General features: G+C 39.3%; 1 protein-coding gene across 2 annotated transcripts in view; it reads right to left on the bottom strand.

The window, feature by feature from the left end:
- Positions 1–1,107: 1,107 nt before the first annotated feature.
- The window catches only part of ARHGEF25 (Rho guanine nucleotide exchange factor 25), an 825,360-nt gene continuing 811,929 nt past the window's right edge, over positions 1,108–14,538 (bottom strand). For both annotated transcript variants that reach the window (XM_053708199.1, XM_053708201.1), the window contains one exon: positions 1,108–8,254. In XM_053708199.1, the coding sequence (XP_053564174.1) occupies positions 8,150–8,254 (105 nt within the window). In that variant the 3' untranslated portion in view covers positions 1,108–8,149. The remainder of the gene's footprint in view (positions 8,255–14,538) is intronic.

Below are 14,538 nucleotides of genomic sequence, written 5' to 3'. Positions count from 1 at the left end.
CTCTCTTCCCCTCTCTTTTTCACTCTCCCCCTCTCTTTTGCTCTCTCTCCCCCTCTCTCTTGCTATCTTTCTCCCTCTCTTTTGCTATCTTTCTCCCTCTCTTTTGCTCTCTCTATCCCCACTCTTTTGCTCTTTCTCTCCCCCTCCTCTCTTTTGCTCTCTCCCACTCTCTTATGCTGTCTCTCTCCCTCTCTTTTGCTCTCTCTCTCCCTCTCTTTTGCTCTCTCACTCTCCCCCTCTTTTGCTCTCTCTCTCCCCCTCCCTTGCTCACTCTCCCCCCTCTCTTTTGCTCTCTCTCTCTCCCCTCTCTTGCTCTCTCTCTCCTCCCTCTCTTTTGCTCTCTCTATCCCCCCTCTTTTGCCCTCTCTCTTTTGCTGTCTCTCTCCCCCTCTCTTTTGCTCTTTCTCTCTCTTCCCCCTCTCTTCTGCTCTCTCTCTCCCCCTCTCTTTTGCTCTCTCTCTCCTCTTTTGCTCTCTCTCTTCCCCCTCTCTTTTGCGCTCTCTCTCTCTCTCCCCTCTTTTGCGCTCTCCCCCTCTCTTTTGCTCTCTCTCCCCTCTCTTTTGCTCTCTCTCTCCCCTTTCTACCCCTCTCTTTTGCAGTCTCTCTCCCTCTCTTTTGCTCTCTCTATCTCCTCTCTTTTGCTCTCTCTCTCCCCTTTCTTTTGCTCTCCCTCCCCCCTTTCTTTTGCTGTCTCTCTCCCTCTCTTTTGCTCTCTCTATCCCCCCTCTTTTGCTCTCTCTCTATCCCCCTCTTGTCTTTTGAGCTCTCTCATGTCCGCACAGCCCAGCCCATGTCATGCCCGACCCCTTCCGCGTTACGCCCAGCCCTGTCCTGCCTGTGCTATGTCCGACCCCACCCAGCTCCGCCCTGCCCGTGCCACGTCCGACCCCCCCCAGCCCCATCCATGTCACGCATGGCCCGCCCGCATCACGCCCCCCTCACACCCAGGTGCCAGGTCAGTCTGAGACTGTTGAAGGCCAGGTCTGTTTGTCCTTGCGCAGTCTCTACTGCGCATGACAGCTTCGGACAAACACACTTGGCCTTTTATATTATAGGATATTATAATCATATTAATAATTTAGCTAAATATATGAAACAGAACACACATTTGATATACCAAAAGGCTTTATTAGTAAACATAAACTTCAGATTGCGCAGGTCCTTCCCCCCCTGCTTTTTCCCCCACATAGAATCTTCCACTTTATATTGTACAACATAGTGCCGAGATCATAAAATAATCCATAAAACATGCATATACAAGATTATTATACACTGTCCGACCTCCAGAAGGAAGGGGGGCAGGTGACAGATGGAGAAACTATTTGGAGAGCTTCCTACATGTGCTATTCTGTGACTCCCAGGATAAAACTGGTCTTCCTCCCAATTAATTCTGTGTATGTTAAATACTAAACAATCTGTGGATTCCACGACTCTTACATGGAACAGTGCAGTGGCAGTGTAGTGACCCCACAAATTACTGATTATTTTAAAGACAACAACATTAGGTGAATGTGTCTCACAGAGAAAATATTCCTTTTATCACCTCAGATTTTTAGACAGAAAGAAAATTTACTTTTCATCTATTATTAAAAAGGAAGTTATAGAAATATGTATAGATTTTCCACTCTATCTCATCTCTAACATTCACTCAATCCCAAAGGAATATTTCTTATCTTCGATTATGAACAAAATGTTAAAATTGATTTCTCCCATTCCTCCTACTATGAAATAAACAGGTTGCAAAAAAACTTTTTTTTTTCTTTAATGGGCACTTTAATCTTACCCCGTGCATAAGCAAATAAAGATGTATCAGGAACCCATATATAGATAAAGATATAAAGAACGCCCCAGGTTTACATCTGAGGATAAAGTGCAATTCCAGAATAGACTGTATGATGATTAGAAAAAATGATGTATTCTGGATAATGGTCAATTAGCTGAATATTTACTATTGATCATAGGAATGTACAGAAAACCCAGATATTTACAGGAAACCTGTGGCTTGTTCTTGACCTCAGTACTACAAAATGGAAGGGCTGGATTTCTCATTAGGCAAGTAAGGATCTGCCTATGGAAACCTTTCTGGCTAGTTAACTGCTAAACTTTGATATATATTCCCAATCATTTCACAGTCTGTGTTTTGTACAATTTGCTAAACAGTAGACCAAATCGCAAATTGAAGCATATAATGTATAAGGTCATCTTAAGCATAAATCTGCCACTGCTAAACGAGATATTTCTACAAAGGTATATCATAAAGCTGAGATTATAAACCAAAAAGAGGGGAAAGTTTCAATTAGTTAAGTGTACAATAAAATATAAATCAACACCAACAATGAGTATAATATTACTTCATACACAAATATATAGATATGTATGTTTTTATATATATATATATATATATATATATATATACACACACACACATATATATATATACATGAAGTTAAAATAACCAGAGTATTGCAGTAAGCAATTATACATTTATTGGACTAACATATTTAAAAGACAAGCTTTTGAGAGATTTACAAGTCTTAAATAATACTTGAGAAAGGGAGTAAATCTCTTGAAAGCTTGCTTACTGCAATACTCTGTTATTATGACATCATGTCTACTGGACTAATAAGGCTATTATATATATATATACATACAGTACATACACACAAGTCCAGAGGGGCCCATACTCTCAATACAAAAATGCCAATGCCAGGGTTAAGTCCAATGGTTGTAGATATTGCAAAAAATGGACAGCACTCACTGGATTTCAAAGAAGTGAAATACTCATTTAATTTATCACAAATCCAGTGAGTGCTGTCCGCATGTAGAAATGATTTTCCATTAAAACAATCCTGATTCATACATTTATGCCTAAAGATTTCTAAAAAAAAAAAGGATGCATTGGGGTTATCTTTTTTTGTTGTTGTTGTTGCATGTTTTAACAAACACCAGTTTCATCCATTTTAAAGATTTGTTAAAAATAACACTGTTTACAATTTTTAAATACCTCTGCTTGTAAGAAACAGCTCTAAATTTCCTTTGTACACAAACAGAAAATTGTTGCTAATCAGAAATAAATACAGCATACAGTACTCAACTGTCGCCAGATAATCAGAGATACACATATTTATAATTCACTCTATGGGGCAAATTTCTGTAGCTGCTAATGTAGCTGTTTACGCGCGAGCCTTCAGGCTCGCCGGAAACATAAGTAAAGAAGCAGCGGTTTTAAGACCACTGCTCCTTTACTCGTCCGCCACCTCCGAGGCGGCGGACAGCAATCATCCCGATCGGATATAATCTGGATGATTGACACCCCCTGCTAGCGGCTGATTGGTCGCAAATCTGCAGGGGGCAGTATTGCACAAGCATTTCAAAGAAATGCTTGTGGAATGATAAATGCCGACAGCGTCTTCATAAATCGGCCCCTATGTAAATTCCTTAGCTCATGTGCCCACACAGGTAAATTCAGACAGGGAATACAGCCCAGCTACAGAAAAAATATCTTCTGCTTGTTTTGACATCTTTCGTCTCTGCTATGAGGCTAAATACTGGAAGACATAGAGAGAGAGACTTAGTATTTTATAGTTTAGCTTTGTGTTTCTAACACAAATTTGCTGTCCTACATACAAACACACACTCACACACAGTCGGATATGTTACCAGCTAATTAGCTCATTCTGAGCATGTAGTGGAAGATTGTGAAAGATACTTTACATTCAGTCGTGAACTACTGTACAAATCCTCATTCACACACAAAGCATTTAAATATCCATATGGGTTTGCACATATGCAGAGTCCGCTTTATTTGCACATCCATATTGTTTGATATATAACATCTGTATTTGAGTTTCTGGTATCAATAAAAGAAATATTCTTATTTGGCAACATCGCAAGACTGCACGGCCATAATGCAGACATGCAATAACTTGTAGAATTAAATAAATGCGCTGTTACTTCTTAACTCTGGCTGTAAACATCAACTGCATTCTTCAAGGAATTTGGTATTCCGCTGTATGGCTTTGGGGATTTAATTTTAAAAAGCTATAAACAACATCTCTCTCTTTATATATATATAAGTAACCTGTTGGTGTGTGGCAATGTAGCACTGTCCATCAGTGTTACAAAAGAAGCTTGACTTCACCACAACATAGCAAGTAATTAAAAAGAAATAAAAAAATATGTCAAGCATGTGACTGACAAAATTAAATTAACTGGTGAAATTGGCAACAAACAGCAAGATAATGAATTTCTAAATTTTAAAACCCAAAACCTACACTATTAAATATAAAATGTAGAATTTGGATTTTTCAAGTATCTTTAAAATCTATAGGGCAAACAGTTCACACTTCCTATAAATTAAAACAATTGATCTGGACACATATTGAATGTAGAAAAAGGTCTTAAAAGACCTATGGTTTCCTATACCGTCCCTAGCAATGTGTATTTCAGGAAAAAATTCAGGTTTAAATATAAACCTTTATTTTCTTGTTATCTTTGTGACAGTGCCTGCACAAAAGCATTGTCACCCCCCCCCCCCCCCACACACACACATGGATTTGTATACACAGCATTTTTTTTTATATATACACTGGGCAGTAGTCTAGGTTGTAGGGACATTAGGACATTAAACACTAAAAAGAATAGGATAGAATGATGCATTCAAAGAAAAGATTAGTCTGAGAATAAGATGTAGATGTATTTTTTTAAAGTTTCATTAGTTATTTAAATATTGACAAAATAAGTCTAAAGTTTTAGGGGCCTATTTAACAAAGGTCTGTCGGACCTGATCCAACAGTGCGGATCAGGTCCGACAGACCTCGCTGAATGCGGAGAGCAATACTCTCTCCGTATTCAGCATTGCACCAGAAGCTCTTGTGAGCTGCTGGTACAACGCTGCCCCCTGCAGACTCGCGGCCAATTGGCAATAAACACAATCATATTCGATTGGGTTAAATTGCGGGGATGTCTGTCCGCCTGCTCAGAGCAGACGGACAGGTTATGGAGCAGCAGTCTTTAGAAACACGGGCCTTCAAACTCTGTACAGAGCTTGATAGATATGCCCCTTAGTGTCTATATAACAAAGGGAGCTGCCATGTTGTAACTTAGATTACTTTCTCTACTGTGGCCAATTAGGGACAGTTATAAATAGGTCACTAGAGTGTGCAGCCAATGACCGTGTGGAATATAACATTGTTCTGCAGAATGTAATCACAGGAAAAAGGGACAACATAAATAATGAAAGTATATTGTAGTTTTATGTTACCATCTCAAAATGTTTAATGTCATTTTAAAGGTACATTAAATTGATGGACACAACTTCTACAGAATGGAGGCTAATAACCATGCTATTATTTTGGCTTTTTTCTTCTTCTGTGTCTGCAGCTCTTTTCAGAGACATTCTCTTCTTATTATAACCCTTTACAGGTGCCGTTTAGTAAGGCTCCGCCATCTTGAAGCTTGCATATTCTTGCACCCTGTGACAGAAGTGGTGCACATTCACAGATAAGTCATTTTGTATGTTTTTTTCACAGCTGTATTGAATGATTCAGGTTAGCATACACCAAACCTGTCCTCAGGCCTCCCTAACAGGCCAGATTTTGTTGATATCTCAACAGGAGCACAGGTGAAATAATCAACTGATTAGTAACCATGGTTATTTTACCTTATCTCATCCAAGGTAAACCTGAAAATCTGGCCTGTTGGGGAGGCGTGAGTACAGGTTTGAAAACCAGTAGCATATACAATAGAGAACAGGAGGTTTACATTTTGGTATTTTTTTTACACAGTTTAAAATGACTATAAAACGGCCATGAATAATATAGATCAATGCAGTCACTGTAAAATTGTATAGCTCCTACCCTGTATGGTGCACGCTAACCCAAAATGCTCAATAGTACTGTCAAAAAGCCAGCAACTTCAATTATTTCTCAGAGAGCACAAATACCGAAACTCCATGATTGCTGCACCCAGTATATAGATGTGAAGCGTAACTAACCGGTGTCCTGACGAAATTTGCTATCTTGTCGAGATTTGTAACCTCATTGTGCGCATACGCACAATTATGTAATCGCATTCCACATAGGTTTCAAAAGAATGCTCGGAATGCACTTACGTAATTACAAGCATGCGGACATTGTTAGGTAGCAAATTTTGACTGAGGAGCAAGTTCGTACTCACATTTCTTCTTAAAACTGCCATGTGTGTGCGCTGTAATCAACATGGTGGTAGCCAATTTCGATGGGGTATTTTTTCATTTAATTACACAAGATTTTTGAAGAGACGTTTTATTTCATTTTTATTAGATATGGACCTGTATGTAAGAAGTGGTGTGACCTTGTGTAATAGAATAAGAAACTACCCCATCACAATTTGCTACCACCATGTTTAACAGCGCATGTGTGCATGTACGTGGCCACTTTAAGAAGAAATGCAAGTACTAATTTGCTCCTCTGTTGAATGCTTGTAATTACGTAATCGCATTCCACACATTCTTTTGAAACATACAGTATGTGGAGTAGAATTAGATAATTGCGCGCATGCGCACACTGAGATCGCAGATTTTGATGAGGTTTAAGATTTTGACAGAAGTAAGTAAGAGAATGGCTTTGAAGAGAGTTTCTTGCATAGGAGGAAAACAATATCATGGTGAGTAGTAACCATGTAGTTGTGTCTAGCAGATTAATATTCCTTTAACTGAATGAGAAAAAAATGGTAAAATACCCTGCTTTAAATTTAAAATACAATTTACATTTTTTAAACAGGCTAACAATGGTCCTATATGAATGCAGCAATTGGTAGTGGTAAAAAACCCTCTAATTAAATAAAACACCTGTTTAATACATCATGTTATATTAAACACTTAATACATTTTAAGTATTGAGGTTACACTCTGCCTCCTTCTAGTCATGGATGCCACCATATTGAAATCTGGCTTTCACTACACTCCAGTGATTGTTTGCACATGTGCAGTAACTCTCCTTCAGATATATGCAGTGTAACCTAGGTTTAATAATGGCAGCACCCATAATTATAAGGAAGTGAATAAAATGTATTTATTGCTTAGTGTCCCTTTAAGAAGCAAAAATGAACTGCCACGTGCCACTATTCTGAGAGAAACAAATGTATACAAATGCTAAAATCCTCCCCTTTTTTATCATATAATAATTATTTTCAGCAAGACCTTTAAGCAAATTACATGGTCTTTTGGAAATGGCCTTAAATGAAATGCGTTGTATAGAATGTGTCTCTCATTTAACCTTAACTAAAGATACTTAAATACCCTGGTTCTTGAAAGCAGAAACAATTACCTGTATTTAACAAATACATGATTACTTAAAAAAGGTGATGCAATGGGTTCTGGATTTAAAATATGTTATTGTTTAAACAAGTATTAAAAAAGCTTTATCATAGCTTTAATGGTGCACTGCATTGACATTCCTTGCAGCACTAAGTGGGCAAAAAATAGTTTATAGAATATCACATACATTGTGTAAAAATACCAAATATATAGTATCCACTTCCGGAAATTGTAGGAAACCATAACAATATGTATTATTTCCAAGAATGTAGCTCAACGGATCCACTGAATTGTTTCATATAACTTAATAGATAATTGTGCAGGAAAAACGAAGCTTCATCTTTCATAATAGTGCCCAGTTTTCCATATAAAGAATGTAGTTCTAGGTGACAATAAATGGGAAGATATATTTCAAGATCTCCTTGTTACGTTATATTTTATAAGAGAGTAAAACGGTTCTTTTTTCCAGTCTTAATCTGCATCAGATGGGTCTTCAGCTGTAGACGTCTGGACTCATCCATTATTACTATCTTCATTTAGTTTTTGTAGAACTTCTACACTCCATATTAATAAACTAACACAGAGTGCCAGAAAGTCACCCAAGAACAACTTGGATTTACTAGCATATTTGTAAGCAAGTCATATAAACATTGCTCAACAAAGAGCAGATTTCAGTTTCACCACCAGTCATTGTTGGCTATGTAAAAGGCAAAGAGTTAAGTTCCCATCTCAGCTATTGAGTTCAAGCACAAGGGCATATGCCTTGATTCTTCAATGGTTTCAGACCAAAGCTGAATCCTGCACATCTTTTTCTCTAGTTACAAAAGCAAACTGTCTACACAGGGAAAAAGCTCACAGTTCATCCTCATCCAACTTAGCCAGTCTGGGGGTGGGCTGACATATGTCTTCAAGTTGTGCCGCATAGCCAGGTAGTTCGCGGCCCAATGTGCTCGGTTTCTGCAAGAGAGAAACATTAGTTAGTCTTAAAAAAAATATATATATATCCTCAATATATATATTGCAATAAAACCACAATGTATACAATGATGAACTACTTGAAATCCCAAATGTAGTATGTAGAATAATTAAATTTTTATTATTAAATATATATTTCTATATATAACATTTTCTTGTAAGTGAAGAACATTGGAATGTGAAATATGTACAGAATATATACAGTAAAACACACAAACACATAAATATATATATATATATATATAAAGATGTAAATGCACTCGCAGGACTTTCCCAAACTTTTTTTATTGGAACGTTTTCGGGGTTCACAACCCCTTCATCAGCATAAATACACAGACATAATTCAAACCTATAGTGTCAAGATATCACACACAAACCTAGTGCTTCTCCAAAAGTGCGCCAAATCACGAGCGTTCCCACTTTTATTTTTTATGTTTATTTTAAATTTATGTTCTTAATTGTTTATTTTAAGTTAATATGTACTTGTATTTGTCTGCACTCCGGTTTTGCACATATGAGATTAAGAGGTATTGACTCATATTTACACATACCAGGTTTATGTTGTATTGTTTATATAGTTTAATTTGCCTAACACGACTCACAGTGGTTTCCTGTAACCATGACTACAGTCACCATGGCAAGCTATATACACAGTTGTACACGATCGGCCAGTATGCTATACAATTATGGCGATCTGAATACTTAAACATAACACATAGTTCAATTTGACTCACTATTTGCATGTGTTTATAAGTGACACTAATTTGGCTTAAAAAGCATTGGTATAATTTGATTCGTTTAAGGTTGTTTAATAATGCAGCCGTTAACCGGAAGTGAGACAACACAACTTCCGGTAGATGTTAGCACTGTGGAACCCAGAGTGCGTTCCACGCTCGTGATTTGGCGCACTTTTGGAGAAGCACTAGGTTTGTGTGTGATATCTTGACACTATAAAAGGTTTGAATTATGTCTGTGTATTTATGCTGATGAAGGGGTTGTGAACCCCGAAAACGTTCCAATAAAAAAAGTTTGTGAAAGTCCTGCGAGTGCATTTACATCTTTCTATGTGCTTTATATATTTGCACCCAGGCCGTTATCTCTTAGTGGGCTGAACTGGAAATTGGTTTGTTACATATATATATACACATACATACACATATTTAGACATCTATATATATATATATGTATATATGTTATGGGTAAAGTCAGAAATCCGGGTAATCCTAGGATTACCCAGGTAAACATTACATTATCCAAGTGGCTGTGGGTAAAGCCAGATGTAATGTAATTCACCCAATCTACACAATTTTTTTGCCTCTGCCTGGGGGTTCAAGGAAGGTACCCTACCAATCCTCTGGCATCCACCCCAAGTGAACCTTGGGAAATGAGGTTTACAAGGTGGGCTTTGAACCACTCAGGCGGAGGCAAAAAAGATAGTGAAGATGTGTGAATTACAGTGCATTGTATATATGTTTGATGCAGTGACTCAATGCACTCTGAGAAGATTTATCATGTTACACCGGGCTTTACCCACATTCGCTTGGGTAATGTCAGGTTTACCTGGGTAATGCTAGGATAACCCAATTTATTACTTTACCTGCGACGTCTATACAATATAGCCCATTGCAGATAAACACCTTGTCACATACCATATACCTTTGTGCCCTTATAACTTCTTTTTTTTAAATATTTATATGAATATTTTTTTCACATAGTCTTTACATGAGTGTAACTGTAATTTTGAATGTATTTATGTTGTGTGTAGTGCAACTTTTTTGTAACGCACTACCCTCAGTCAAGCTAACCTGACAAGTGTAAAATGCGATTTTGCTCTTGCAATTGTGTTTACTCTCAACTTGTAATCCGAGCGCTATTTCTGTTGCACGCAAAAACGTAAATTATGCTTACCTGATAATTTTCTTTTCTTCTGACGGGGAGAGTCCATAGCTGCATTCATTACTTTTGGGAATTCAGAACCTGGCCACCAGGAGGAGGCAAAGACACCCCCGACAAAGGCTTAAATACCTCCCCCACTTCCCTCATCCCCTAGTCATTCTGCCAAGGGAACAAGGAACAGTAGGAGAAATATCAGATGAAAAAAAGGTGCCAGAAGAATAAACTAAAACATGGCCGCCCCCATAAAAAACGTGGGCGGGAAGCTGTGGACTCTCCCCGTCAGAAGAAAAGAAAATTATCAGGTAAGCATAATTTATGTTTTTCTTCTTAAACGGGGAGAGTTCACAGCTGCATTCATTACTTTTGGGAAAACAATAACCAAGCTAAAGAGGACACTGAATGCAAAAAAGGGCGAGTAGACAAGGTGGCCCATTCGAAGGACACCACAGCCTGAAAATACCCAAACCAATCAACAACTGCTGTACCGAGCAGAACAAAAGGACTAAGTAACTGCCCAATAGTTAAATCCAGAAAGGCCCAGATAGAGACCACTCAAAGGTACTAGATTCCACCGAGTACAAAGCTGCCAAAGAGGCAAGTCCCGCCGGCTCCAGGCCCATACCAACTCTACATATTCCCAGAATGGTAAAGGAAAAACATAATTTATGCTTACCTGATAAATTTATTTCTCTTGTAGTGTATCCAGTCCATGGATCATCCATTACTTATGTGATATTCTCCTTCCCAACAGGAAGTTGCAAGAGTTTACCCACAGCAGAGCTGCTATATAGCTCCTCCCCTAACTGCCATATCCAGTCATTCGACCGAAAACATGCAGAGAAAGGAAAAACCATAGGGTGCAGTGGTGACTGTAGTTTAAATGAAAAAATTACCTGCCTTAAAATGACAGGGCGGGCTGTGGACTGGATACACTACAAGAGAAATAAATTTATCAGGTAAGCATAAATTATGTTTTCTCTTGTTAAGTGTATCCAGTCCACGGATCATCCATTACTTATGGGATACCAATACCAAAGCTAAAGTACACGGATGAAGGGAGGGACAAGGCAGGAACTTAAACGGAAGAGACCACTGCCTGAAAAAAATCCTTTCTCCCAAAAATAGCCTCCAAAGAAGCAAAATATGAAGTGCAGACCAAGACGCCGTCTTGTAAATCTGTTCAACAGAAGCCTCATTTTAAAAAAGGCCCAAGTGAAAGCCACAGCTTTAATAGAATGAGCTGTAATCCCTTCAGGAGGCTGATGTCCAGCAGTCTCATAAGCTAAACGAATTATGCTTTTAACCAAAAAGAAAGAAAGAGGTTGCTGAAGTCTTTGACCTCTCCTCTGTCCAGAGTAGACAACAAACCAAGTAAATGTTTGATGAAAATCTGAAGTAGCTTGTAAGAAAAACTTTAAAGCACGAATCACGTCCAAATTGTGTAAACGACGTTCCATCTTTGAAGAAGGATTAGAATACAAGAATGGAACAACACTCTCTTGAGTGATAATCTTGTTGGATACCACCTTAGGTAAAAAACCCAGTCTTGATACACAGGACTACCTTATCCGCACGGAGGACCAGATAAGGAGAATCACATTGTGAAGCAGATAACTCGGAGAGTCTACAAGCCGAGGAAATATCTACCAAAAAGGAACATTCCAGGATAAAAAGTTTGATATCTATAGAATGAAAAGGATCACACGGAACTCCTTGAAAAACCTCAATAATCAGGTTTAAGCTCCATGGCGGAGCCATAGGTTTAGACACAGGCTTGGTTCTAACCAAAGCCTGACAAAATGCCTGAACGTCTGGAGAATCTGCCAGACGCTTGTGCAAAAGAATAGACAGAGTAGGAATCTGTCATTTTAAGGAACTAGCTGACAACCCCTTTTCTCAAAATCATCTTGGAGAAAAGATAGTATCCTGGGAATCCGGACTTTACTCCATGAGTAACCCTTGGATTCATATCAATAAGATATATATGCTATATCTATGTTAAAGTTTGCTAGTGACAGGCTTTCATGCCTGTACTAAGGTATCAATGACTGACTTGGAGAAACCATGTTTCGATAACATCAAGCATTCGGTCTCCAGGCAGTCCATCTCAGAGAAGTTTAATATAGATGGTTGAAAGGACCCTGAGATAGAGGGTCCTGTCTCAGAAGCAGATATCATGATGGAAAGAATGACATGTCCACCAGATCTGCATACCAGGTCCTGCGTGGCCACACAGGCGCTGTTAAAAACACCAAAGCAGTCTCCTGCTTGATCTTGTGCAAAGACCTCCGGAGGGAATTCCCCACTTCCCCGGGAGAAAAGTCTGACGACTTAGAAAATCCACCTCCCAGTTCTCAACACCTGGGATAAGGAGAGTTGATAGACAAGAGAGAGTCTCTGTCCAGTGAATTATTTAAAAATTTCTAACATCGCTAGGGAACTTCTGTTCCCCCTTGATGGTTGATGTAAGCCACAGTCGTGATATTGTCCGACTGAATCGGATGTACCTCAGAGTTGCTAACTGAGGCCAAGCCTGAAGAGTATGGAATATCGCTCCCAATTCCAGAATATTTATTAGAAGGAGGGTTTCCTCCTGAGTCTACTATCCCTGAATCTTCAGGGAGTCCCAGACTGTATCCCAACCTAAAAGGTTGGCATCTGTTGTAACAACTGTCCCATCTGACCTGCGGAAGGTCATACCCTTGGACAGATGGACCCGAGATAGCCACCAGAGAAGAGAATCTCTGGCCTCTTGGTCCAGGTTTAAGATGGGGATGAATCTGTGTAATCCCCGTTCCATTGACTGAGCATGCATAGTTGCAGCGGTCTGAAATGTAGGCGTGCAAACGGTACTATGTCCCTTGCCGCTACCATTAGGCCGATTACATTCATGTACAGAGCCACCGAAGGGCGCGGATGGAATGAAGAACACAGCAGTAATTTAGAAGCTTTGACAACCTGGACTCCGTCAGGTAAATTTTCATTTCTGCAGAATCTATCAGAGTCCCTAGGAAGGAAACCCTTGAGATTGAGGATAGAGAACTCCTTCCTTGTTCACTTTCCACCCCTGCGATCTCAGAAATGCCAGTACTACATCCATATGAGACTTGGCAATTTGAAGTTCAATGTCTAAATAAGGGGCCACTTCTAAAGATTCTTGGGGCTGTAGTTAACCCAAAGGAAAGAGCAACAAACTGGTAATGCCTGTCTAGCAAGGCAAATCTGAAAAAAAAAAACGATGGTGATCCTTATGCATCGTTATGTGAGGATAAGTATCCTTCAAATCCATTGTAGTCCTCTATTGACTCTCCTGGATCCTAGTTAAGATGGTACAAATAGATACCATCATAAATGATGGAATTCTAAGGAATTTATTTAAGATCTTTAAATCCAAAATAGGTCTGAAGGTTCCCTCTCCTTGGGAACCACGAACAGATCTGAGAAAAACTCTGACCCTGTTCCTGTCTTGGAACTGGAGGGGTCTCGTACACAATGTAAGAATGCCTCTTTCTTTATCTGGTGTGCAGATAATTGTGAAAGGTAAAATCTCCCCTATTTCGATAGGGGAAGCTTTGAAATTCAGAAGATATCTCTGGGATATAATTTCCAATGCCCAGGATCCTGGGCATCTCTTGCCCACGCCTGGGCGAAAAAAGAAAATCTGCCCCCCACAGGATCCGTTACCGGATAGGGGACCTTTCCTTCATGCTGTCTAAGATGCAGCAGCAGCAGGCTCCTTGGCCTGCTTATCCTTGTTCCAGGTCCGGTTGTCTCCAGACCGTCATGGACTGAGCAAAAGTACCCTCTTGATTTGCCTAAGAGGAAGTTGATGCCACACCTGCCTTGAAGTTTCGAAAGGCACGAAAATTAGACTGTCTTGGCCCTTGATTTTGACCTGTCCTGAGGAAGGGCAAGCCCTTTTCCTCCAGTGATATTAGTAATGATCTCCTTCAAACCAGGCCCTAATAGGGTCTGTCCCCTGAAGGAAAGTTAAGTAGCTTATTTATTAAAGTCACGACAGCTGACCATGAGATAAGCCATAGCGCTCTGCGCGCCAGTATAGTAAAAACTGAATTCTTAGCCGTTAGTTTAGTCAAATAAACAAAGGCATCAGAAACAAAGGAATTGGCTAGCTTAAGTGCTCTTAGCTTGACAAGTATATTCATCCAATGGAGTCGCTACCTGTAAAGCCTCATCCAGAGACTCCAACCAGAACGCCGCAGCAGCAGTGACAGGAGCAATGCATGCAAGGGCTGCAGTATAAAACCTTGTTGAATAAACATTTTCCTAAGGTAACCCTCTAATTTTTTATCCATTGGATCTAAAAAAGCACAACTGTCCTCGACAGGGATAGTGGTACGCTTAGCTAG

The sequence above is a fragment of the Bombina bombina genome, chromosome 3 (assembly GCF_027579735.1).
Source record: "Bombina bombina isolate aBomBom1 chromosome 3, aBomBom1.pri, whole genome shotgun sequence".
NCBI classification, from domain to species: domain Eukaryota; kingdom Metazoa; phylum Chordata; class Amphibia; order Anura; family Bombinatoridae; genus Bombina; species Bombina bombina.
Note: the sequence above shows the minus strand (reverse complement) of the source record. Positions and strands in the feature narration are given on the sequence as shown.